Consider the following 26,199-nt stretch of genomic DNA (forward strand, 5'->3'; position numbering starts at 1 on the left):
GTTTTAGCACACGGTTCTTGGGTAGAAACCTGATCCGGGCACTGGCAACCAGGGGCGCAACTAGGTCTTAACTTCGGGGGTGGCTAACATAGCAAATAAGGGGCGTGGCTAAAGGTAATCAAGGGGGGCGGAGCTAAAATGGCAGACAATCAGGATCAGGTAATGCTCAGGCCAACCTGAGAAACAGAAGTGGCGATTCCGCATTACAAAACTGCACCCTGGTATTCATCATGCACCGCATGGAGACGCTTTCCACAGAGGCTCAAAGCAAAGACAACACTCTTCCAACCACACAAGCATAAGGTGTAACCTGCTACCCGCATGGACAAGTGCTTCAGCATCGCACATAGGGGTAGTAAGTGCTCTACAAATACAATATAATACGCCCTGCATTGTGTGTCTCTCTTGGAACACAATGACTATGTGAGGACTGTGCCTGCCCTCTGCATTAACGTATCTCAACTATTGATGAAAAGTGTCAGAATTGGTAGGACTGATCTGTCCCGTCGAAGGAGAATTCCAAACAGGCTATGGCTGAAGGATGCACTGGTTGACAGTATAGATTGGGGTCACAAAGATGGAAACACTCATGGCACAGATTTGGTAGAACACTGGTTATGGGAGCACACCCAGGAAGGGATGAGCAGAGATAGAATAAGAGCCACAGTCCCCTGAGTATTCTCACCTGCGACAGCAGCTGGTGAGTTACATTCACTCCACGATGCTCTATCACATGTTTGTGTCACCACAGTTTTATTTTGTTCCGTATGGGGTTGGCTCTGTGGACCTGAATCTGGAGCTTGCAGCTACTTCACTTCTATCTATGGGGTTGACAGTGTCTTCCACCTCAGCAAAGTATCCTGCCTTTCTTCTCTTAGGTTCTCTGGCTGGATTCAGGCAGCTGGGAGACTGGTGTCACTCTTGTTCTGAATGTTAGCAGTAAAATTCTCTGTGCTAATGTAGAGATCTTTTGGTTCACATTTCTTACTTTGTATTTGATCATATTTTCTCTAACTTACTCCAGACTTTCCCTCTGATAGATGGACCATGGCAAAGCATTGATTGGCGCCTCCTTGTGGTGATCTTTTGGGGGGTCTCCCTTTTCTCTCTCCCTTATCCCTTTTTCCTCCCTTATCCCTTTTTCCTCCCAAGGGTCAGTGACAGACCTCACCTCAACCATTGTTGATATTCACCATCATAGGAGACTGAGTGAATTTGACAGCAATTATGCAGGCTCGTCCATACTGAATCTCGATCCTAACACCATGCCCATGATGTCCCAGGTGCCTTGACGCTCATGAACCGTTGACATGTGCCCAAAACAACATGCACCACCTATCTTCAAGCATAGATCTCCGTCTGGGACCAATGTTCCCCTCCAAGCAGCTGCTGCGTTGCCTTGTTAAAACAGCTGAATACAAATTCAACACACCAAAAGTGCTTAGGTGAAATCCCTGCATTCAGTCAAGGATATCACCTCGGTGGCAGCCCGTCTCAAACAAAACAAGAGGTGTGGGGCAGGGAGGGTTGTTGAAACCTTTCAGAGGCGGGCTGGCAGGGGTTGGTTCTGGGCCTCTCCGAAAGGGTAATTAAAATCACATTCTCGGATGCTAAAGCATCCATGCTACACGCAGCCTAAATAGAAATTTAACTGGGGAAGAAAGGTTTCCATGCTTTAATTATTTTAATGCGTGTCAGTAAAGTGTCATGCGGTCATGATCATCTTAGCCTGGCAGATATGTACACTCATCTGTAGCTGGGTACGTTCATTTTGCACTGCCGTCCCCTGGCCATTCCACCAACAGCTTCACTATTCCCATTCAGCAGAAGACGTTCATTCTTTTTATAGTGCAGCTTTGAGAACACCCACTTTTTCACAACTACTCGTGAACGTGGATTGTCTACAAACAGCAGAAGTTCTGCAGATAAAAGAGTATGCTTCCTTTATTCCCTTCTTTGAACCTCAGCAATTTACACAACGTTCAAGCAGGTTTCAGGCCTCCTGTTTTTGTGCGCGAGTAGCTTTTCCAGTTAATGTTTTTCTGTAAATTCAGGCACGTATAGAAGTGTTCATCCCGTTACAAATTTAGGACTACAAGAACCAGAATGCAGAGAAAACGTTAACTGGACATTTCTAGCGCAAGGAATGGGGAAACGTGAGAATACTGCATAATTTCCTTTTTTTTTTTTTTTTTTTAAAGTTCTAAGGCAACAAGTTTAATAACTATTATTTCTAAAGCACTGACTGCCATGAACCAGTAGTTGTAAGAGGACTTAAGCAGTCTTCTCAACGTGGAAAAACAGCACAGCGGTTGTCATGGTATCTGTGCTAGGTAAAAATGTTCATACGCAACAATTCAAAATGAACAATAAAACATTACTTCCAAGGCCACGGTTGAAAGCAGCCCTCCAACAGGGTTTGTTCTAATCAGAACGGAGATGGAGAGGACATTATCTGAACCCTATTTTCACCATTTCTAGATGTCTAGACGTGCGTTTGGGTAAAATCAACATCATTGTTCAGTCAATGCAATTTGGCACAGAGGGCGGTGTGACCATTTTGGAAAGATGTTTCAGCTTTGTCTGCTTCTTAATAAAAGGGCTGTTGTAACTTTATGTCATTCAGTCTATCTGGACGTATATGAAGTCCAATTAACTGAGGGGTGTGTGGGGGAGGTAGAGGATTCATCCCTGTATCTCCTTGCAACTTTTACAGATTTCCCTTAGAAGTGTTCTTTTACATAGGAGTATTTGTATGTTAAAATAAATACTAGTAAGGTAAATCATTGCCACTTTATTGCTCTAGTTCCTCTCAAATCTCTGGGGGTAGCTTTCTGCTTTGATGTTAATAAACCACCTGTCATAGAACCACTTGAGGAAATACATTAGTGATTTTTTGTTGGTCTTATGACACAATGTAATGCCACTGAATGGTAAATGGCATTTACCAGTTGTTGAGTGCATTTACATAAATTGTTTCTTGGTTTTAGGAGAAGCAATTCCATCCAAAAGTTTGCTTGGACACCTTGCCTAATCATATTCAATTTTTTTAAGCGTAATGTTAAATAAAGATGGCCACCTTTTATTCTGGGTTTCAATGCATTCCCAATTCCCATCTGCCTCCTGCCTAGAAGCTTTTTAATAGCTCAGTTTGCCAAATTTTCTTGCCTCCTTTTCTTTCTATGTTTAATCGATATAGTTGTCAAATTGATTTCAGAAACGTCAAAAGTCTAAACATGTAGTTGGGGAAAACTTAAGTGTGTTTGTAACATATTCTCTTAAGTTTACTTCTGGATAGTATTTGTGCTCATAAAACCAAAGCACATACCTTTCTGAGGGGCATTATTTTTTTTATCGGCGGCGCATAACTCATCTGAACTGAAAAACGATACTTGCTTCAACATCTTAGCCTCCTTTCTAACAAATGTATATTTGGTTGAGATTCATTCAGTAGGACGCCTATGTCATATGTGGGTAAGGAAGTGTAACCTCCCACCCCTATCCCACGACTTGCATTCTTTCAGCAACTGTTGCACCCTGTCCATTATATTTTTTTAGTCTGCGGAAATAATTGGGATGGTACTTGAAATGTCATATTACCATCTACAATATGTCGTCCTATAACCTCTTATCTATATGTTTAGGTATGCACTACTTCCAGTAAAAGGCGCACTAAATAGTGTAGACTGTAGCCTTAAGAATTGTTGCTCTGGCCAGAGATGAAACCCCTTTATTAGGCAACCTTTGCTATTAAGAACCTGAACACAAGGGAATGTTTATTTTTAGAACAAAATAGATTCAGCATCATCAAGCAAATTTGACCTGTTTAACTTGAAGCAGAATACTGCATAATTTCCCTATTCACGTAATGCCTATTGCCTATTTACTACGAGACAGCTTTCAGGACATTCACGATTCTGGGTAGTCACATTTTTTTTCTTTCCACTGTCACGTTAAAACCTTCACACCTCCCAGCAAATAAAGTCTCGCTTCACGCCATCAGGCTGGGTTTACAGTGCCCCAGAGAATACCAATCCCACTTTAAATAATCAGCAGAGGTGTGTGGGTGGAGGCGACTACAGGAGGCAGGCGGGCAACTAGAGTCAAATTTCGGGGGGGGGGGGGAGCTAATTCTTCCAGCCGTAACCAGAGTGGATGTAAGAAGGGCTAAACACATAACAAAAGCCTCATTTACATTTAAATGGTCTTTTACAGACCTGTGAAGTACTCTGGTGCGGCTGCAATTAAAACGTCGCCAGCCGCGAAGCTGTGTCAGCCCGGGCTGACACACACGACGGGGGGGGCTGAAGCCCGGTGAGCCCAATGGGTGTTGCGCGCCTGCTGGCAACCAGGTGTTAACTGGGACTAGAGTCAATATTGTTCCATCTACAAGAGTTGTAGGAATGCACCATTGTGCGTCCCACTCAGCTGAGTCCAGAGGAAAAGCAAGTGCATGATCACATTTCTTGATATTTCCTACCGGGGTACAACACACTCTCCTGTTTTTACCAGTATGAACAAAACAGCAATCCGCAGAAAATATTCGAAATACTCTCTGAAAAAGGAAACCTGCAGAGTAGTAGATTTTGGGTGCTACTGTATTGAGACACTTGAACTTAAAGATCAATATATTTCTCTATATATCTGACTGTAAGATCCTTAAGTTGAATTACCGAAAGATTTTAAAAAGGATTGTTTCATCAGATCCCTCGACTGCAGCATACTAATAATGTGAATTTTGTCAGGCTACACGTGTCTCTTAGTATTTCTCGGTATCTGTTCTAAATTAATGAACAGCACTTTTGAGTCCCTTAGGGCTCTGTCAGGCAGTATATAAAAACCACATAAATAAATATTGAAAGTAATACAACTCTTTGAAATTGTGTCGGGTTTTTCTTTAAGGGGGCACAGGCTCTGTTGTGTTCTTTGTGCAAACTTAATTTTGAGGAGTGGGATGGATGGAGCCCTCCCAGGTGCACAATTAATGCGGCACATAAAGAATGGTCTGTAAACACAAGCTTCGCCAGAGGCATGATGTGGAATATTGAGCCAAAAAAGGGAAATAGGAAGACACAATGGGCAATAGAATTTGCAACTTGGTTGAGGTGATCGCAGCACTGTTAACAAGGCTGCATATTCACAGTAAATGTGCTACTTCTGAATGATAAAAAAAAAAAGGGTAAACACCAGTGGGGGCTTGTACGCGGGGCGAGTGAAAAAGATATATAACACTTACCTCTGCACGCAGGGCCGGACTGGCTACCGGTCAGTTGTGTGTGCTGCCGAGCAGGGGGATGATTTCTCCGTGGTATGTGCGTATTTCGTTGATGGGGACCTGCGTGCGCTTTGAAAAAAAAAAGCAAAACGAATTTCGTTTTGCACACACAGGTCCCCATCAACGAAAGCATTCCCCTGCTCGGCAGCACACACAACTACCCGGTAGCCAGTCCGGCCCTGTCTGCACGGCCGATGTCTCTCCTTGGTCGTCTCTCCTCCGCTTCTCCTCCTAACTCCCGGATGCAGAAAGCACACAGGCTCCCCTAACCCCATCACGACACTGCTGTCACCAGTGGTATGAGTGGACTGGTTCGGCGCTCAGACAGGGAGTGGGAGCCTGTGCATGTTCTCCACCCAGTCTGTGCAATTCAGCCATGTGGAGAACATGCTAATTGTGCATGACTGTTTGGACGGCCCAAGCCAGCTAGCCAAACCGTCATGCACACTTAAGTTCGCATATTTCCTCCTCCCCTTGCCCTTCCCCATCCTACCCTAACCTGGCTTGCACTGAAAAATAAAATGATAATAACATTGTGCTATTCTCATTCTATGTTTCCTTTTTTGCACTCCTGAAAAGCAGTGGGGTAACGCTCCTCTGCATTAGTGGAGGAGCTGCCGCTGGTAAACCCCAACAAAGAAAATCGATCTCTGCTTTTTAAAGTCATGCCGACCAAGTCTGAAATATTAAAATCACTAAACAAAGCTTCTTCATATATTGTCAACCTGTAAATGTAGCTTCAGACGTTGCAACTATGGATAAGAAAGCTGAGCATGCATTAAGGGGTCATTGCCTGAGTGCAGGCAGAATTAAGCATGTGCCTGGGGTACTCCCCTGATTAAGTCTCTCCTGCCAGACTGCTTTTAGTTGCCTGGTAAGTGAAAGCCTCTTGTGGATCATACCATAAAGTTACAGTAGGCTTTGAGCCTGCCCTCTCTTTATCACTGGTTGGATTAATTCCCTCTAATTTTCTTGCTTCAAATTCAATGATTAGCATTTCTTTTCTTGTGTTTGTCTCTCTCCTGTAGCATGGCTTCTTTACCATCCTTTTATTTGGTTTACTTGTATCCTTCCACGGATCTCATTTAGGGGGCTACTCTTTACTTTTTCTCAAAGCACTCAGTGAGTGTGCATGTGCTTTCAGGGTCTCCATCATTTGCAGTTTCCCCCTCACCAAATCCTCATATGCTCTGCCCAAGCTTTCTGAATTGCTCTCTTCTCCCCACTTGCACTCTCCCTTTAGTGCTGCTTTTTGCTCCATTGTTGCTTCTCCACTCCTTGTGGTAATTAAAGAGCATTACCATTTATTAGGAGGTCCCATGCTGCCAGGCTGCTCTGCCTTTATAAAAAAAGCACTTTAGCACATGATACATTTTTTTTTTACCGATCCAATGGTGTCTACTATCCTATGTAGGTAAACAAAAAATGGCACCCACACTAATCAGTCTCATCATGCATATGGGTGCCTACTGAATGACGGCGTGCCAGTAGTACCATGACGAGTAACCACTATGTTCGCGTCATATAGGTTTTTTCTTTTTTTTGCCAATGCTGGGCAGCATCACCAAAAAGTGTTTTCTGTTTTACCTATGCTGCACACCATTGTAAAAAAAATTATTGACAAAGCCAATAGTTCCCTAAAAGGCAAGACATATCGTCTTTGGCACTGCCTGTTTTTGATTGCCATGGCAGCCGTACGCGCTCTTTCACTAGTGAGGTTTTCTGTGTATTCAATCCAACAGTACCAATGGGCGAAGAGTACAGAAGTGTCAAAAATGAGTCATTTGTACTGAATCTGTCAGTTAACTCCAATTAAAAGTTCTTTTGTGGGCATAGGCTTCTGTGGTGACGTGTGCTTTGAATCATGTTCGCTTTTCTGGGATAGCCTTATTGTTGATCAAATAGGTCAAGTGGGGGAATTCTGTTTGCCTCACAGCAAATGTATTCCAAAACGTAAGTATCTTTTTGGATAGGACCAGGAAACTGTATTTCTGAACAACGTCATTAGAGGTTTGCGTTTGTATGTATGTATTTGTATTGATGTGTCTCGTTCGCCCTTCCTTTGCAGGATCGATCATAAAATGTCCGGAGGCCAGAGTGGGTATGAACTCAGCGAAGCCAAAGCCATCCTTAGCGAGCTGAAGTCCATCCGAAGAGCCATCAGCTCCGGTGAGAAAGAGAAGCGAGATCTGATGCAGGTACGTGCTTTTTTACCTCCCAGAGGTGGTTGACGTACCTATGAATAGAGATGTCAAACAGACGTTAAAAAGTGCACGGTCCACCTTCCGTGGTACTCCGACTCTTGGGTAAAACGATTTCGAAACAAGCAACAGAGCTCACAGGCTTGTAGCATATGCTCGGGAGAGGTCGTAACCCAGGTTTTATCCATGAAAGTGGAGCCAGTCGAGGCCATGCTGCTGTGAGTTACAACTCGAACTCGGAAAGCCATATTACTGGAAATACCGACACGTCGTATCACGCGATGGTTTTCATGAATGCAGCAGATTGTTTTTTCACTGTTTTTTTAAGTTATAAAATAAAAAGTGGAGAATGTCTCTTTGCCTTAAACTGAAACCTGAGGGCCCACTGTTTTACAATTGATCATTTGGTAGTATTCTTCCCATATTGGTTTATTATTTTATTACATGTTTTATTATGTAAACAGCAAGAATACCGCAGGATAAGTGTGAGCCATTGTTTGCTCTACTGAATTGGCTGTCGGACTTAATCCTGTAAGAGTGTCAGTTAGCATTCTAGTAGTTGAGGGGTGGAGATGTGGGAGGGACCGGACAGGGAGGGGTCAGAGAAGGAAATGGGCAGAGTAGAGTAGGGAGGGAAAGGGAACAGACGTATCAATAAAGCAGCAGAAAGAACCCTCGAGTCCGCGTCATTTATTACAGCTAGGACTCGACAACTGGCGACGAAGGTGGGATGCACCGCATTGCCTGAACGCGTTGCTCCCAGAGATTGATGGACCTGTTCCCGTAGCACCGCATGTATAGTGTCGCGACAAGCGCGCTCATCTGGTGCCCACCTCGGCATAAGCATAAGCCGCATTCTGTCCCGATCTCCCCGACCTGTAAGCGGTGGAGGTTGATGCCTGTGAGCGCGGACGTGCGCCGAGAGCTGGGTGCCCACCCCAGCCACGTGTGCTGCCCCTGAAGTAGCTCGGATGCAGAGAGCCCGCTCCGGTTTACCTGCTGCCTAAGAATTCGCCACCTGATGCCGGGAGGCCACCCCAGTCTTCGGCACTGTGCCTGATTGATCGCTGTGATCGCCCACCCGGTGAGTGCCTGCTCGTGTATGCTGAGGCCCCGGGGATATGTGAAGCTCTGGCAAATCTCGTGGGAAGTGAGATTTTGACGACGGCAGCCATCTTAAAGTCCGGCTTTTTCTACCTATCCCCTGTCAGGGATAGCCGGTGGCCATTGTCAAGTCAGGCAGCAAGGGGTTCCCAAATAAGTACTAGCACATACAGATTCAAAACCGATATTTTAGTGCCACGAACTTGTGCAGAAATGACTGGAGCATAACGAAGGGGAAGAAGAACAGGCATTTAACAAGCACCCGTACCCACTAGCGGATAGGGGCAGTGAAATCCCCGAAGCCATAAAGTGACTGTTTGAAAATACAGCAAGCGTAACAAAATAAGTTTCAAAGATGTCAGGTTCACCTTCACGGAGAGCCCAAGCCCCAGCTGGCACCAGCAGACCAGGCATGATGGGTGTCTCCTTCTTGCGCCTACCTGAACCACTCGCGCTTGTGGCTGGAGGAGGAATGGCACTCAGATGGCAAGAATGGATTGAGAACTTTGAAGATTTCATGCAAGGGTCCCAAGAAGATCAGAAATTAATTGCTTTGCGTTAACCTTGTAGGAAAGGAGGTTAGTCAACTCATCAAGGAACTGCCCACTGAAGATGCCGGATCCTACACCAAAGTGCGTGATGCACTAAATAGGAAGTTTCTACACAAAAAGAATGTCGACTATGAGAGGTAAACCTTCAACCTAACGTCGCAGGAGAAGGAAGAACCAATGAGCACGTTCATCACACGGCTTCGACGGCTAGCTCGCTACTGTGAATTTGATGCATTTTCCACTGAAGATGCTCTCAGGTTACGCATCATAAAGGGCTGTCAATCAGAGTCCCTAAGGCGCCGACTATTAAAGAAAATGTATACCTTAGATGAGATCGAGGAGATGACTAGAGTTCATGACCAGGCGGAGGAACACGCCAAGAAGATGGAGGCAGGACGCACGGAGAAGGGTGAACAAGCCTTCCGACTTCAATCATGCACCACTCGCAGGTCCCCTCGTGACAGACAAAGAACATCGAGACCAAAAACTCATCATCAACACACGGGTCGCAGACGTCATGGTTCAAGCAAAAGGGACAGGAGACGGGAACGTCCGCTCAAATGCTACCGGTGCGGATACGTTTTCCCCACACTGATGCATGTCCCGCTCTTGGACAACAATGCCGGAAATGCGGAAGAGATAACCATTTTGAAAATGTCTGCGGAGAATACCGAAGAGACAAGCAGAAAGACCCTGGAAGGTCTTCTCGTCCGACGACCACACGTCACCACGCCAAAGCGGTCCGTGATCACCGAAGATCTTCCACAGGATTTTCACAATCGAGTGGGACATCACACAGATCATACTGGTCGAGAAGGTCACCGTCGCAAGAGTCGAGGTCACCATCTCCTGCGTCCCAGGACAGTGAAGAATATATCTGCATGGTGGCTGACCCTGATCAACTAAAGAAATACCCGCGACTTGATATCCGTGTAGGTGGTCACGCGACCAAATTTGTGCTCGACAGTGGCGTATCCCTGAACTGTGTTCCAGTGACAGAATATCGGATAATGAATCCAATTCCTCCACTAAGTCCAGCGCATGTAAGGGTGTACACGTGGATGTCTAAAAAACCTTTTCCCTGTCTGGGAAAGTTTGCAACCACTCTCACTCACAATATTCACTCATATACACGTGATTGAAGAACCAGAAGCTGACTGTCTTCTCAGCCTCCCCACAGCCGAACGACTCCGGCTGGTGGAGATCCTATATCGTGTAAGTGACGACGCAGACATCATCCACAAGTTTCCCAAACTGTTCACCGGGCTTGGGAAGATGGCCTGCTGTCAAGTGCGCTTACACATCAACGAGCAGGTGACCGCTGTAGCTCAGGATCATAGAAGGGTCCCATTTCATCTCCAAAAAGCCGTTGAAGAGGAATTACAAGAGTTGCTACAAGCTGACATCATTGAGAGAACTGACGGACCCACTCCATGGGTTTTGCCAGTAGTGATTGTGCCAAAAAAGGGTACCCCAAACAAAGTGCGCCTCTCCGTTGACATGAGGGTACCCAATACTGCCATTGAGCGAGAGCGACATCCTGGGCCACATCTGAGTGACATGATTGCGTCCCTCAACGGAGCCCAAGTCTTCTCCAAGTTGGAACTTAATAAAGGATACCATCAACTTGAGTTACAGGAAAAATCATGGCCCATCACCACGTTTGCTACTCATCTTGGACTTTTCAGATATAAGCGGCTCAGTTTTGGAGTCTCCTCCGCAACGGACATATTTCAAGAAGATATAAGGAGGACAATCCACCACATTCCGAATGCCCTAAATTACAGTGACGATATACTAGTTTATGGTGCAACAGTGCAGGAACATGACACAGCACTGGACAGAGTTTGTCATGCCCTTTTAGACGCGAACCTCACATTGAATAAAGAAAAATTTGAATTTCCCAAGTCCACGTTTAAATTCTTTGGACATATATTCTCGGGAGCAGGGATGAAGCCAGACCCTGAGAAAGTAGCAGCGTTGAACGACACAAAGAGCTCTCAGGATGTAGGGGATGTGAGATCCTTTATAGGAATGGCGTGCTATTGTGCTCGATACATACAAGACTATGCCACCATCAGCTATCCCTTGCGCAATCTCACCAAACAAGGGCAGCCTTTCAACTGGACACCACAATGTGAGCAAGCCTATCAGGAGATCAAAAAGGCAGTTGAATCCGCAAACAACTTAGCGTACTTTAATCCTAAGAGGAAAACAGAAATTACAGTTGACGCCAGCCCCGTTGGCCTAGGCGCCATCCTGGCACAGTTTGACCATGATACCGACCAGCGACACATCATTGCGTATGCCAGCAGGAGTCTCACAGACACAGAAAGAGCTTATTCTCAGCCCGAGAAGGAGAGCTTAGCCGTCGTATGGGCCTGCGAGCATTTCCATATCTTTGTATATGGCAAACATTTCACATTAGTCACAGACCACCAAGCCTTAGTCACCATTTTTGGCAATCCACGAGCTAAAATGCCTCCCAGGATAGAACGATGGGGACTCCGTCTTCAGGAATACACGTGCACCATCATACACAAACCCGGGAAGGCTGCCAAGCCTGCTGATTACATGTCAAGGCACCCCAAAATCACAACCACAGCAGGGTCTTCCCTTGCTGAGGAATAGATCCATTTCATGGTTGACCCGGCCAGGCCACCTGCTGGGATGCCCATCTGGGATGCCACCACGCAAGACGCTGTCCTGCAACAAGTGAAGCATCATCTCCGAACAAACACGTGGCGACACTCAGACGAGGATGAAACCAGAGATCCGAGTGAGAGGCAAGAACCGAGTGCGTTCAAACATGTAAGAGATGAATTATCTGTCACGGAGGATGGCCTTGTGCTCCGAGACCAGAGAATAGTCATTCCCTTGCAACTTCGCCAATGTGTAATCAATCTGGCACATGAAGGACATCGCGGAGTGGTGGCGACTAAAAGAGCGCTCAGAGAGAGGGTGTGGTTTCCGCTTTTGGATCAGATGGTAGAACTGACCCTCAAAGACTGCCCTCAGTGTCAGCTGGTGAGTCAAGGAGAACCGCCCGCTCCCCTGCAAATGTCCACACTACCCAATGGCGTCTGGCAAGATGTTGCCCTGGACTTCTTTGGTCCTCTTCAATCCGGGAAATACATCCTAGTCGTCATGGACGAGTATTCAAGATTCCCCATCGCCCAGTTTGTCTCGTCCACAAAAGCTGCCTTTACCATCGCTGTTCTGGATGAAGTCTTCGCTGCCTGGGGCATACCTAAGACAATCAAAACAGATAATGGACCACCCTTCAACGGTCAGGAGTTTAGGGAGTTTGCCAAGCACCTTAGTTTCAAACATCGCAAGATTACCCCTCTGTGGCCGCAGGCCAATGGCATTTTTGAACGATTTATGGCCACTCTGAAAAAGACACTCCAACAAGCAGCACTTGACAAGAAGGATCCACAAGTTGCCTTAAACGAAGTCTTGCGAGCATACAGCACAAATCCACACGCGACCACTGGCAAGTGCCTGGCTACTTTAATGTTGGGGCGATCCATACGGACCAGGATACCCACTCTGGATGATGCTCTACAGTCCGACAAGCATGGACTCGAACATGACGACATTGCTGTCGCGGATCGAAAGTGCAAAGAGAAAATGAAATCGTATGCGGATGCCCGGAGGAGAGCCAGAACTCCGTCCATTCATGAAGGAGACTGGGTGTTAGTCAAACAGGAGCAACAGAGGAAAACGGACTGTCGATATCGAGCTGAGCCGTTGATGGTCACCCAGCAAAAAGGGACTATGATCACTGCGGAGTCTGAAAATAAGAGAATCACAAGAAACGTATAACACTTTATAAAATGCCCTTCTGCAGTCAAAGATGCCCTTGCCGATTCGTCAAGAGTCTTGGCTGGTGAAAGTGCGGTAGCCAGCAGCGCTTCGTCAAAGCCCGAGTATCACGCTGAGTCTGAAAATGAGAACTCGGAAGTGTATCTGAGACCACGACGAACCATTCGAAGACCCGTGCGGCTAATTGAAGAACTGTAAATATGTTCATATTGTCATTGAAATGACGAGTCACTGCCAACATGATTGACTTTTGCTTTGTTTAAGAAGAGGGGAGATGCAGGTACGTGCTTTTTTACCTCCCAGAGGTGGTTGACGTACCTATGAATAGAGATGTCAAACAGACGTTAAAAAGTGCACGGTCCACCTTCCGTGGTACTCCGACTCTTGGGTAAAACGATTTCGAAACAAGCACCAGAGCTCACAGGCTTGTAGCATATGCTCGGGAGAGGTCGTAACCCAGGTTTTATCCATGAAAGTGGAGCCAGTCGAGGCCATGCTGCTGTGAGTTACAACTCGAACTCGGAAAGCCATATTACTGGAAATACCGACACGTCGTATCACGCGATGGTTTTCATGAATGCAGCAGATTGTTTTTTCACTGTTTTTTTAAGTTATAAAATAAAAAGTGGAGAATGTCTCTTTGCCTTAAACTGAAACATGAGGGCCCACTGTTTTACAATTGATCATTTGGTAGTATTCTTCCCATATTGGTTTATTATTTTATTACATGTTTTATTATGTAAACAGCAAGAATACCGCAGGATAAGTGTGAGCCATTGTTTGCTCTACTGAATTGGCTGTCGGACTTAATCCTGTAAGAGTGTCAGTTAGCATTCTAGTAGTTGGGGGGTGGAGATGTGGGAGGGACCGGACAGGGAGGGGTCAGAGAAGGAAATGGGCAGAGTAGAGTAGGGAGGGAAAGGGAACAGACGTATCAATAAAGCAGCAGAAAGATCCCTCGAGTCCGCGTCATTTATTACAGCTAGGACTCGACAAATCCTTCTACTCCAAATATTTTATGACAAAGGGCTCAGTTCTGTAGGACATTTTCCTTTGGCGAGTATTACTCTGTGGAGCTGGGCAGGTTACTATTACTATTAGTGTGATAGGTGGCAAGTGCAGGGTCTCACTGGCCTATACGGCAGTCTGGTAGCGCCTGTAAGTTCGATCTCCCGGTTCAGTATATGGGCTGTTCTCTGGACTATTTGTGGGCCTCTTTCATGCAATGGTGTACTAGTGTTTGCTGTTGGTTTCTCTGATATTATCACAAACATTGCCTGCAGCAAGCACAGATGCAGCCAGTCTACCAGCTTTGCAAAACACATATACAGGGTGTCTTCACAGGCTCAGAACTGACCCGATGTACAAATGTTGCTACTTTTCCTTTAGATATCTGCTTCCCCTTATAGGGTTTACTTTTAATTTGGTGCCCGGGTCTATTTTCTGTCTCATTCTGACCCTGCATGTGTGTGAAGTAGCCCACAGAGCGCTCATGGAAGGGGGCGGTGTGTAATACTCACTTATATTGACGACACTCAGCTCATCCTCTCCCTCACCAAGGACCCACGCACCACCAAAACCAACATCTACGACGGAATGAAGGCCATCGCCGACTGGATGAGGAGCTGAGGCTGAAACTGAACTCGGACAAGACGGAGGTCATCATCCTCGGACCCAATCCCTCGGCCTGGGACGACTCCTTGTGGCCGAACACTCTCGGGACAGCACTGACACCCACCGACCACGCATACAATCTAGGATTCATCCTCGACTCCTCCCTCTCCATGTCCAAACAGGTCAACACCGTCTCCTCCTCCTGCTACAACACCCTCCGCACGCTTTGCAGGATCTACAAGTGGATCCCGACCGAAACAAGAAGAACAGTGACACAGGCCTCGTCAGCAGCAGGCTGGACTATTGCAACACACTCTACGCCGGAATCCCAGCCAAACACCTACGACGACTATAGTGCATCCAAAATGCCTCCGCCCGACTGATCGTCAATGTCCCCTGCCGCAGCCACATCACCCCCCACCTGACAAACCTACACCGGCTCCCCGTCGACAAGAGGATCACCTTCAAACTCCTCACCAACGCACACAAAGCACTCCACAACACCGGACCAGGCTACCTGAACAGCAGACTCAGCTTCCACACCCCCACCCGCCAGCTCCGCTCCGCCAGCCTCGCCCTCGCCGCCGTCCACTGCATCCAACGAACAACCTCCAGTGGCAGATCCTTCTCCTACCTCGCCGCCAAGACCTGGAACACCCTACCTACCCACCTACGGCAGACCGAAGACCTACTCGCCTTCAGAAGACTCCTCAAGACATGGCTCTTCTAGCAGTAGCGACCCCCCCCCCCCTCTCAGCGCCTTGAGACCCCCACGGGTGAGTAGCGCGCTTTACAAATCCCATGATTGATTGATTGTCTGTGCAACACAAACTCCCATTGAAGTGATTGGGTGCCATAATAGTGGAAATGGATAGATTCCAGCGTCTCTCTTATATGATGAACAAAAATTGTGAGGGCACACTGGGACTTGTATGAGTTGTAACCCCAAAATATCTAGGCTTCTATGAAGAGAGTGACCAGTTGCATAGATGCTATGTTGCTGCACACAAAGGTAACTCATTTTGTTAAACACCTAGAAGCAGATGAATCACACTTGCTGGAACCAACACTTACACACAGATCTTTACCCATTTGGTACTTAATAAAGTTGCAGCGGGTGAACTGAGTTAGGGGCTTTGATGCCAGATACATAGTTTAATATTACAGCTGGACAACTTGCTCGCAGAAATATCCCCCTAAATTTGAAAGTAAACCGCCACACAAAATTCCCTCATTTATATTGATTTACATAGCAGAATAACTGAAATTAATATCTGATTTGTAGGGCTGCTTAGCAGCCTCACAGCCATCTACACCAGTGAAAAGAAACCATGAGTGAACTGATGCACAGGAAAAGGAAAATATTGACATCTAACCCAAATGGTATTAAACAAATACCGTTAAAATATCAACAATTAAAATGAAATCAAAGAAACAGCCAAATCCAAGTTTATTTCCCAGGTGCTCTGCAATCATTGAATCTTTCAATATACTACCATTGAAATACTCACAGATTCAAAGAAACTGTTAAAAAAATATGTAAAAAGCTGGGTACTTTTATCAATCAAAATGTACATGTTTGCATGTGTTTCACTGGGTACTGCATTAGCAGTATGTCTGGATTTTCTGATCACCCATTTTTTGGAGATACCGGTGTCTCTCCCATAGTAATCACATGGTAAACAGACTGCCTTTTAGGATAAGGCTGCTGCGATGTAGCAAGGGTAAGGGGTGAGACAATCACATTTGTAACTTCCAAAATTATAACTGTACTTCTTGTGGGTCATTCAACATTTTCATATTTTTCTGGCTCAGCTCAGGATCAGAGCCCAGGCCTGTCACCATGCTTTGCCCAGTAATTACATTTTCTCAAGCAGTAGAAACAAAGGCCAGCCCCACACAAAAGAAGCAATTCGCAGTACTTCTCTCAGCTCATGAGAAGGAAAGGGGTGGGGTGGAATTATCTGCATCACTCTGCATCAGGGATGGGCCTGCCCAAGCCCCCTGAACAAAGGAGAGTGCCCAGGCAACTGAAACCAACCCAGGGAGGGACCCCCTTTGAAATTCTAGTGTGCCTGAATGTCAGCCAGGAGTGAAGCTGAGACCCCAGAAGCTGACGTGGCCAGTGGCTCCTGGATGACGCCATTTTGGATTGTCCCAGCATGCTGTTCAGGAGTGTTGGGCCAGGAGTGGAGAGTTGATGTGGCACCCCTGGATTGATTAGGAGGGCCTGTCTTCTGGAACCTTCCTCTCCCCTTTAAATCGCATGCACAAGGGAAGGCTCCTTTTACCCACGGATTTTCTAACTACTACACTGCTGGATGCCAGGACTGCATGGAGAACTGGAAGGTGGAACCCCCTGATCCCCACTTAGGACCTGGGATTCTGTCCAGTTGACCCCAGGACCAATGGGTCACAGCAAGGGCCAGTGAGGCTGGCCCCTTTACTCCCCCTGTGGAACAGTTGGGGGAAGCCCTGAACTTTTCTGCGCCCACCAACAAAGTGACAAAGGAGAACTGATGCATGGAGTCAAGCGGGTAAGCTTTTGGAGTACGGCTCTGCTTTGAAAAGTGACGATAATTGTTACAACTGTCCTGGTGGATAGAGCTCCACACCAGAAGTTAAAACGAGCCCAAGATAATCCAAATCGTCCCAATAGAGCCCGAATTATGTTATTTTTAAGTTTGGCACCTTTGGGCTTTCTTGCCTCAGAGTGCAAGGGGCTCCGCTGCCATTTATCAATTTCTCCCAGGGTGGACCAAGGCCCGGGGAATGGGAAAAGGAAGCACTGGTATCTGATAAAGGAGAGAGGGCCACTTCGCCTGGGAACCCCATTCCCCTGGGTGGGTTTATCCCTCCCCATACCTGGAGCCCTGTGTGTTCCCTGGTGTGGGGAAAAACCATTGCTCTTTCCTGAGATTCTGAAGATTGGGGGGACGTTGTCGCTGAAGGCATGCAGGGCCCAGGACCCTATCACTGGGCCCCATTCAGGAGGATGAGGATGGGGGAGTGCCGCTACATCTCCCATGCATGGTCCAGTCTCCCCACTCCCGGTGTTTGGGGGGGCGGGCGACGCCACAAAAGAGTGCACATCTGCTTGCTGTAGCAAGCAGACCCAAATGCGAGCTGCCGACTTCTGCGTTAGCTGATGTGTGTGCTGCTGGCCCGGGGAGCTGATGGAGGCAGTTGGGGGTGACTCCCCGAGCTGCCCTCCATTGAGGACAGTCAGTGGGGTGCCTGGGTGGCACTGGGCCCCTGACAAACACAAAAACGCGGTGCGAGCCGCTGGCAAAAAGACAAAATAGATGGAGAAATCAATGCTTCTCTCACTGGCACAGTAGGAGAGCCGCTGCTCTAATATTCACTGCTTGCTACGCAATCGCCCCATAATGCTTTGTGCAACTCTCAGGTTGGAATGCCTTTTTGCCCATATCTCAGCTGGTGGTGGTCTTAGGACAATGGGACCACCACTAGGTTGTTAAGCACGACATGCTCCTCCCCCCCCATGTCCTCACCCTAGGTTAGGGGGGACCCCAAAATCATCACTTTTCAAGTTCTCCCATGGCTCGAGCTTTTTTTGTAGAGCCGGATGTAGTTAACACTCCAGGCGCCTGGTGTTTGGTAATAATGTGAAAGGCCTGGAGGCCTTACAAAAGTGTAATACATTGTTTGTTTGCTTATGCCCTGAAGGGGTTGATTACATGGTCACACCACATTGTTTATTTTCCATGCCGTATTTACAATGATGTGCATAGGGTCGGTTCTTACCAGTACAGGTTAATGTCACATATATAAAAGAATGCACAAACACACAAAGTTAATTCATTTCATGATAAACTTTTATTGCGGTTTCATGATGATTTGTATGATTTATTGATACATCATTAGCACAATTATGACCATGATTTGTGCGAAAGTTATATCTTGTAATTACATATCACTGTCGTCAATGGTATGCCAATGAATATTGGTAAGTTTGGGTGACCACTCTAGGGGGTCACCAGTGATTACACAATGTTGTCAATGGTATGTAAATGAATATTTATAAATTACTGGGTAGCATTTAGTAATGTGTGTTTTAATAAATGTACTCCCCCTTTTTCTAATGAAAAAGTACTAACTGATCAATCATTTATTGAGGGTTAATATTGTGTGCCAGTGATTGATGATTTGTAGCCCACACCACCTCTCTTGAGTAGGCCTTAGACTACTCCTTCTCGCTACCCTGTGAGAGTCAAGTACTACAATGGGGTGTTTGGTTCCCACTGAGGACAATTGAGGAACTATTACTTGTGCTGGTCACACAACTAATAACTTAAATTTCCAACAGTATAGAAATACATATATTTGTTTGGCACAACCCTAAAACAGAGGCACATGTGGTAATTTCAACAACTTGCTCTTGTTCAAAAGGAGGCTACACACGTAGTTTTCAGCGCCTTTTTATCTACACCCTTCATCAATAGTGCTACTAAAGGGTCACTGTTAGACCTGACACCTTTTGGCGTGGTTCTTCCCCCATCTTTTTGCCTCTGACTCATGTGTTTTGATGCTGTGCTGGATTTCGTTTTTGCTGGTTTAGATGCTTTGGACCCTCTGCCACTGCTGATCAGTGTCAGAGGGTAAGTGCTCCCTCTGTAAATTGTGATATTGATTGAATATACCTGATTGGCATATTTGTAGCACCACGAAGTCCCTAGTAAAGTGCACTGTGTGTGCCAGGGCCGGTGATGACAAATGCTACTAGTGGGCCTGCAGCGCGGATTGCGCCACCCACATGAGTAGCTTTAAAATGGTGACTCAGGCCTGCCAGCGCGGAGCCTGTGTGCAGTCAGTGACTGCCATGTCAGCCCGGCCAGTGTCCCCACTGGCTGGGCTTAACCCTCCCCTGTCTGTGCACATCAGCCACCCCTATGGAAGGCTCCAGGTACCCCCCTGGGTAGGGTGCAGTGAATGGATAGGGTAGAGCGTGTACTAGTGCAGGTAACATGCTCTGGTAGAGAGCAGCAGCCACTTTGTGTGCTCACTGCTGTAGGGCTGTAGGGCTCCCTAGGGTAGCCTGGGGAGGCTGGTCCCATTGGATCCCAGCCTATCTCCCTATAGGAACAAGATGGAACATCCATGAAAGATATCCCTGGACTCAGAATTTAATGACACATCTTTTAGTGAAGGGTGTTTTTAAATCCTGTGTTGGAGAATAGCACTTTTAGAAAGTGGCTGTTCTCTTGTCTAAACCTTTTTCTATGTGCCTGGGTTTGTGGAATGTCTGCCTGGTCTGGATGTGACAGGAAGGGGCTGCAGAGCCCCAGAGGAGAGGGTCGGAGCCATCCCGGGGATGAAAGGGCACATCTGCCTGCTTGGGAGGAGGGAGGAAGGAATGCCAGATAAGTGCTGGGCTGTGCCTGCCTACCTCCCCCACATTCGCTCTCTCCTGGTGGTCAACTGACCCCCCTGGCCCTGAAGCTGACAGGAAGAAGAAAGCCAGAGACACCTCAGTGCTCCGCAACCCCCAGAACTGGTTTAGACTGGACCCAGGGCCTCCATGCACCAAGAACTTCAAAGACATTGGGGGTATAAGGAAAGGACCCCTGTCTGCAGAAAGTTAGATTCTGAAACTCTACAATCAAGACGGACCCTCTGCTGGAAGGAGGACGGCGAGAGAACTAAAGGAAGATTGCCTTGCTGTGTGCTCTAAGGGCTGACCTGTTCTGCTGTATCACTGGAAGCTGAGGAGGGGAAAGGGACTTTGCTGTGGGCTGTGTCCCTGCCTGCTTGAAACTGCTGAGACTTTGCTGTGTGCTGTGCCTACAGCTTGAATCTCCAAGGGCCTGAGAAGAGCTGGCTCCCTGTCTGCGACCCAGGAACATAAAGGTTGCCCAAGGACCACAAGAATCTGCTGTGTCCCCTGAAGCTGCTGTGGGCTGAAGAGATCGTGAAGCCCTGCTGTTTGCCTGACCGTCGGCCCTCTGTTTGGCTGGAGGGTGCTGCGCTGTGCATTGTCTGCCCAACCGGCTGCTGTGCCGTGCTGTGAGGTCGCCGTGTTCATCGACACGTGTTAGGTGCAGACTGAAGGTTTGTGAGCCTTCCCCGAGCAGAGCGCCCTAAAACAACCTGTGTGCAGCTTCACCACCGCGACCCGGGGTCAGTAAACCCCCGACGAAGGGCCCCGTACCTTGCTGGTACCAACGCGACCGAAAACGAGCCCGCTGCTCTCCGATTGGCCGAGAGAGCCGGGCCCCCTCACCAAACGCCGCGACGGGATTGGCCCGTGCGGCGCAGCGTCATCACTGTTGCCGTGTGGTGATTGGCTAGGGCGAGGAGCGTCATCGCAGGCTTGACCCGGGAGCCGCACTGCCATAGGCTGACTCCCGGGTGCTGTGGAGGCTCGCCCGTTCTGCCGCGTCTGGATTGGCCCGCTCGACTGGAGGAGCCGAGAATTCACCGCGATCACCGCCGGGCCCGGGGAAGACTGACCTGACCTCGCCGAGGGACCTGAAAGAGTGCTCCAGCCCCCGGCCTGCCGTCTCTGCTCCCCGCTGCTCCCTGGAGAACCGAGAGCGGGCGGTGGAGCGTCCTGAGACTGGCCGGGCTGGAGCGCTAGTGAGCGCTCGCCGCGAGGTGCGCCTGGAGGGGAATCCCCCCTCCCAACAGCATTGCGGTGAGACGCGCTAGAGGCGCGAAGGGTCCCTGACGCTAGGGGCCGGGTCCCGTTTATGTTATAAAACATTGGCATGATCCTTGGCTCATTTTGAGAGCGAATGGCATATAAATCAGTGGCCATATTTTTGAGTGCTGAGTTAAGAGACTAGAGACATTTGTTTTGAGAACTTCCTGAGATTAAGAAAGACCAATTAAGAATTAAGTGCAACCTTGTTCTAGGTGAAGTGTTTAACGTGCAGCCTTTAAACTAGAAATGCTATCTGTTCTAAAGAAGTGATTATCATGCAACTGCTTCATTTACATGCTGAAACTAGATAAAGTTATATTTTATATATACTTACCTGTGTGGTCTCAGTTTGTGGTGGATTGGGAATTGCTGTTGTGTTAAGTGCAAATGTTATCCACATTGTCTCCGAGTTTAGCCTAGACTGCTCGCGCCATGCTACCTAGAGGGTGAGCAGGGGTTATCTCAGAGGGTTATTCCGTTGCCCTGACCGGAGCTAGGGGTCCCTACTTGGGCCAAGGTACTTACCTTTGCCAACCAGAGACTCCCGGTTCTAACATTGGTGGCAGCGGTGGGATTTTGAACTAATGATTGCACTTGACCTGCAGTGATTTCTTGTACATCACTAGTCTAGTGTAGCGGAACAGGTTGCGTAGGATTTTTTCTTTTTGGTGAAACCTTTTTAGTTGAAAAAGGGTAGGAAGCATCATGTCTCGGAAAGCGCCAAGCGTGAATGGAGACGTGGAGGTGGAATTTGAAATCCAGAAGTTGTTAACCTATAACAAGGAGCAACTGAGAAAAGTCTGCAAACAGCTTGAATGCCCAGTGAGGGGCGGCGCAAATAAGGAAGAGCTACGGACAGCTCTGAGGGCCTGGTGGGAGGCCCAACATGGTGTCCCAGAAGCTCCTATTGAAGAGGGTGGCGCACAGGAGATTGGGTTTTTGCCCAGTGAATTGCCAGTGGCGAAGCCAGCGTCTAGGGCCGGCAGCACCCACTCCAGTAGGAATATTTCTCCAGAGGAAGTGGAGGAGAATCAGAGAACTAGGGCCCATGAGATTGAGCTTTTGAAACTCAGAGCGGACGCCGATGAGAAGAGACTGCGCCTGGAAATTGAGAGAGAGGCGCAGGAGAGAGCGGCGCAGGAGAGAAGGGATGCTCTCGCTTTGGAGGAGAAGAAGCTCGAATTGGCTCATGAGAGGGGCATGAAGGAATTGGCCGTCAAATATAAAGAGAGGGTGTCCAGTTCTAATGGTGGCAGCGCACAACCAGTACAGGCGGGTAAGGTATACATACCAAAGGATCTGTTACAGAATTATCAGAGGGGTGAGGATATTTATGCGTGGTTCAGAGCGTATGAACTTGCCTTAAAGATGAATGAGGTGCCTGAGAAGAATTGGGGAGCAGGATTGTGGAAGCATTTTGAGGCCTCTGGGAGGGATGTTTTGGCACCCTTAGAAGCAGAGGATGCTTTGTCCTACTCCGCCATGAAGGAGGCTTTGTGCCTCAGGTATGGGCTCACTGCTGAACAGTACCGCCAGAGGTTTAGGAACTTCAAGAAGCTTGATTCAAGTACTTGGGTGGAGTGTGTGAGTATGTACACGCGTGCACTGGAAGGTTGGATGAAGGGCAGCAAAGTTACTGATTATGTGGGGTTGTGTCACTTGATTAGTAGGGAGCACTTAAGTAGTTTGTGTGTCCCAGAGCTGCGCCAGCATCTTTTGGATAGTAAGTTAACTGATCCCAGTGAGCTTGCTAAAGAGGCGGACCGGTGGACTAGCACCAGGGTCCACAAGGGGGTGGTAAGTACCCCAGCCAAAGGTGGACAGGGTCCCCAGCAGAAGAGTGGGGGGGACACGGGTAATCAAAAGGAGTCTTCTAAAGGGCCCCAAACTGGTTCCCAGGAGAAGGTGTCTCAACCCCCCAAGTCTAAGAAGTCCTGGCCCCGTAAGGGCAAGCAGGACAACAGGCCCCCACCTACCTGCTTTACATGTGGGCAGGTGGGGCACATTGCTCCCAAATGTCCAAAGAAACCTCCAGCACCCTCTGGTGCTCCAGTACCGGCATTGGCCAGTGTAGCTTTGGGAGGGGATTTGATCTCTAGTGGGGAGGAAGGGTTAGCAGTGATGACCCTTGTCTCTTTAGGAGACCGAGAGATGGCCCAGGAAACCTTGCTGCCCCAAAACACTAAGAAATACGGGCAGAAGGTGACCATCAATGGACAGGTGGTGGAGGCTCTGAGAGACACAGGGGCCAGCGTGACATCTGTTAGGTGTCAGTGGGTGTCTGAAGAGCAAATTGTTCCCCAGGTACTCCGGCCTGTGGTGGCAGCTGACAGTTCAGTGCGCTACTGCAGGCTGGCGAAAGTTCCATTTGAATGGGGAGGAGTCTCCGGTATTTTGGAGATTGTTGTAAGTGATGCCTTGCCTGTAGATTGTCTATTAGGTAATGACCTGGAGAGCTCCCCATGGAAGGAGGTGGAGCACAGGACTCACTTGGAGATGTTGGGTTTGCCTGCGTGGATCTGTGTGTCCACCCGTGCAATGACAGCAAGAGAGGGCGGTCTAACAGAGCTGGAGCCTGGAACAATGGCCCAGGGACCTGCCAAGAGAGGAAGGGGTAGAGGGCGCGGGAAACCGGCCCCCACTGTTCCCACGGTCCAGGAGGAGGCAGACCCAGAGGGGGATGCCCTGGAACCTACAGGGGAGCAGGTGGCCGAACTAGGGGAATTGCCTGAGCTGTCCCAGTGGCAGCAAGAGGGTGGTCCCTCCAGGGAGGAATTCTGCCAGGCTCAGAAGGAGTGCCCTTCTCTCATTGGTGTGCGGCAGCAGGCTGCAGACCAGGCCGCCGGCCTGGGGTCCAAGGAGCATTTGATCTATTGGGAGGATGACTTACTTTATAGTGAGCCTAAGTTCGCTGAGCCCGGCGCAGCCCGTGTGCTGGTGGTACCGGAGCGCTTCAGGAACTTCCTACTGGGTCTGGCTCATGACGTGCCTCTCGCAGGACATCTGGGGCAAGACAAGACCTATCACAGGCTTGTCACCCATTTCTACTGGCCCCAGATGAAGACGCACGTCTCTGCCTTTTGTAAGTCTTGTCAGACTTGTCAGGCCAGTGGCAAGAGTGGAGGGAAGCGCGTGGCACCCCTCCAACCCTTCCCCGTGGTGAGCACCCCTTTTGAGCGGGTGGGCATTGACATCGTGGGGCCCCTGGATCCCAAGACAGCCCTAGGCAACAGGTTTATCCTGGTCTTGGTGGACCATGCCACTCGGTACCCGGAAGCCCTTCCGCTCAGGACAGTCACCGCCCCAGTGGTGGGCCGTGCCCTGATGGGGATCTTTTCCCGGGTGGGATTTCCGAAGGAGGTCGTTTCGGACCGCGGGACAAACTTCATTTCTAAATATATGAAGTCCCTGTGGAGTGAGTGTGGGGTGACATACAAATTCACCACTCCTTACCACCCTCAAGGAAATGGTTTGGTTGAGAGATTCAACCGCACCTTGAAGGGCATGATCATGGGCCTGGAGGAGCCCATGAGGCGGAAATGGGATGTCTTGTTGCCATGCCTGTTGTTTGCCTACAGGGAGGTGCCTCAGAAATCATTAGGGTTCAGTCCCTTTGAGTTGCTGTATGGCCACCCTGTCAGAGGGCCTCTGGCTCTGGTGAAGGAGGGGTGGGAGAAATCCCGTGGGAAAACCCCTCAGGATGTGTTCAGCTATGTGCTGGCCATTCGCAACCAGACTAAGCGCTTCAGGAAGCTCGCTCAAGAGAACCTGGAGGCTAGCCAGGAGGAAATGAAGAGGTGGTATGACCAGAATACCTCTCTGGTTGAGTTCCAACCTGGACAGAAGGTGTGGGTGATGGCGCCAGTGGAGCCTTGTGCGCTCCGTGACAAGTGGTCTGGCCCATATGAGGTGGTGGAGCGCAAGAGCGAGGTTACCTATTTGGTTAACCTGAAGACTCCCAGGCAGCCCCTGAGAGTGCTACATGTGAACCGCCTCAAACCCCACTTTGAGAGGACTGAAGTAACTATGCTCATGGCTACAGATGTTGGAGGGGAGGAGGATAGTGATCCTCTCCCTGACCTCCTGGCAGTCAAGGAGCAAGATGGGTCAGTGGATGGTGTGGTCCTCTCCCCCACCCTGACCCCAGAACAGCAGGAGGACTGTCGCCAAGTCTTGGGTCAGTTCGCCCCACTGTTCTCCCTGACCCCAGGTGTCACCAAGTGGTGCGTCCACGACGTGGACACTGGAGACAGCATGCCTGTGAAACAGAAGTTTTACAGGGTGGCTGACAAGGTCAGAGCTAGCATCAAGGAAGAAGTTTCCAAGATGTTGGCGCTTGGGGTTATTGAGCCCTCCAGCAGCCCCTGGGCTAGCCCAGTGGTCTTAGTGCCTAAGAAAGCTGCTACCCCCGGTGGCCCCCCAGAACTTCGGTTCTGCGTGGACTACCGTGGGCTCAATGCGGTCACGAAGACTGACGCGCACCCCATCCCCAGAGCTGATGAGCTGGTGGATCGGTTGGGAGCTGCCCAGTACCTGAGTACGTTTGATTTGACTTCAGGGTACTGGCAGATTGCCTTAACTGACGGGGCAAAGGAGAGGTCAGCATTTTCAACGCCAGAAGGACACTTCCAGTTTCGTGTCATGCCCTTTGGGTTGAAAAATGCCCCCGCCACATTTCAGAGGTTGGTCAACCAGGTACTGGCAGGGCTGGAGCAATTCAGCGCAGCCTACCTGGATGACATTGCGGTGTTCAGCTCCACTTGGGAGGAACACCTGCAACACCTCACTGAAGTGTTGAAGGCTCTGCAGAAGGCAGGCCTCACTATCAAGGCCAGTAAATGCCAGATAGGGCAGGGATCTGTGGTGTACTTGGGACACCAGGTGGGGAGCGGCAAGGTGGCGCCCCTACAGGCAAAAATTGATACCATTCTGGCTTGGGAACCCCCCAAGACCCAGACT

General features: G+C 48.6%; 1 protein-coding gene across 1 annotated transcript in view; it reads left to right on the forward strand.

The window, feature by feature from the left end:
• The window catches only part of WWC2 (WW and C2 domain containing 2), a 1,026,812-nt gene that overhangs the window by 581,304 nt on the left and 419,309 nt on the right, over positions 1 to 26,199 (forward strand). The window contains exon 6 of the mRNA XM_078677991.1: positions 7,344 to 7,473. Within this exon, the coding sequence (XP_078534117.1) occupies positions 7,344 to 7,473 (130 nt within the window). The remainder of the gene's footprint in view (positions 1 to 7,343; positions 7,474 to 26,199) is intronic.

The sequence above is a fragment of the Lissotriton helveticus genome, chromosome 2_2, assembly GCF_964261635.1.
Source record: "Lissotriton helveticus chromosome 2_2, aLisHel1.1, whole genome shotgun sequence".
NCBI lineage: Eukaryota > Metazoa > Chordata > Amphibia > Caudata > Salamandridae > Lissotriton > Lissotriton helveticus.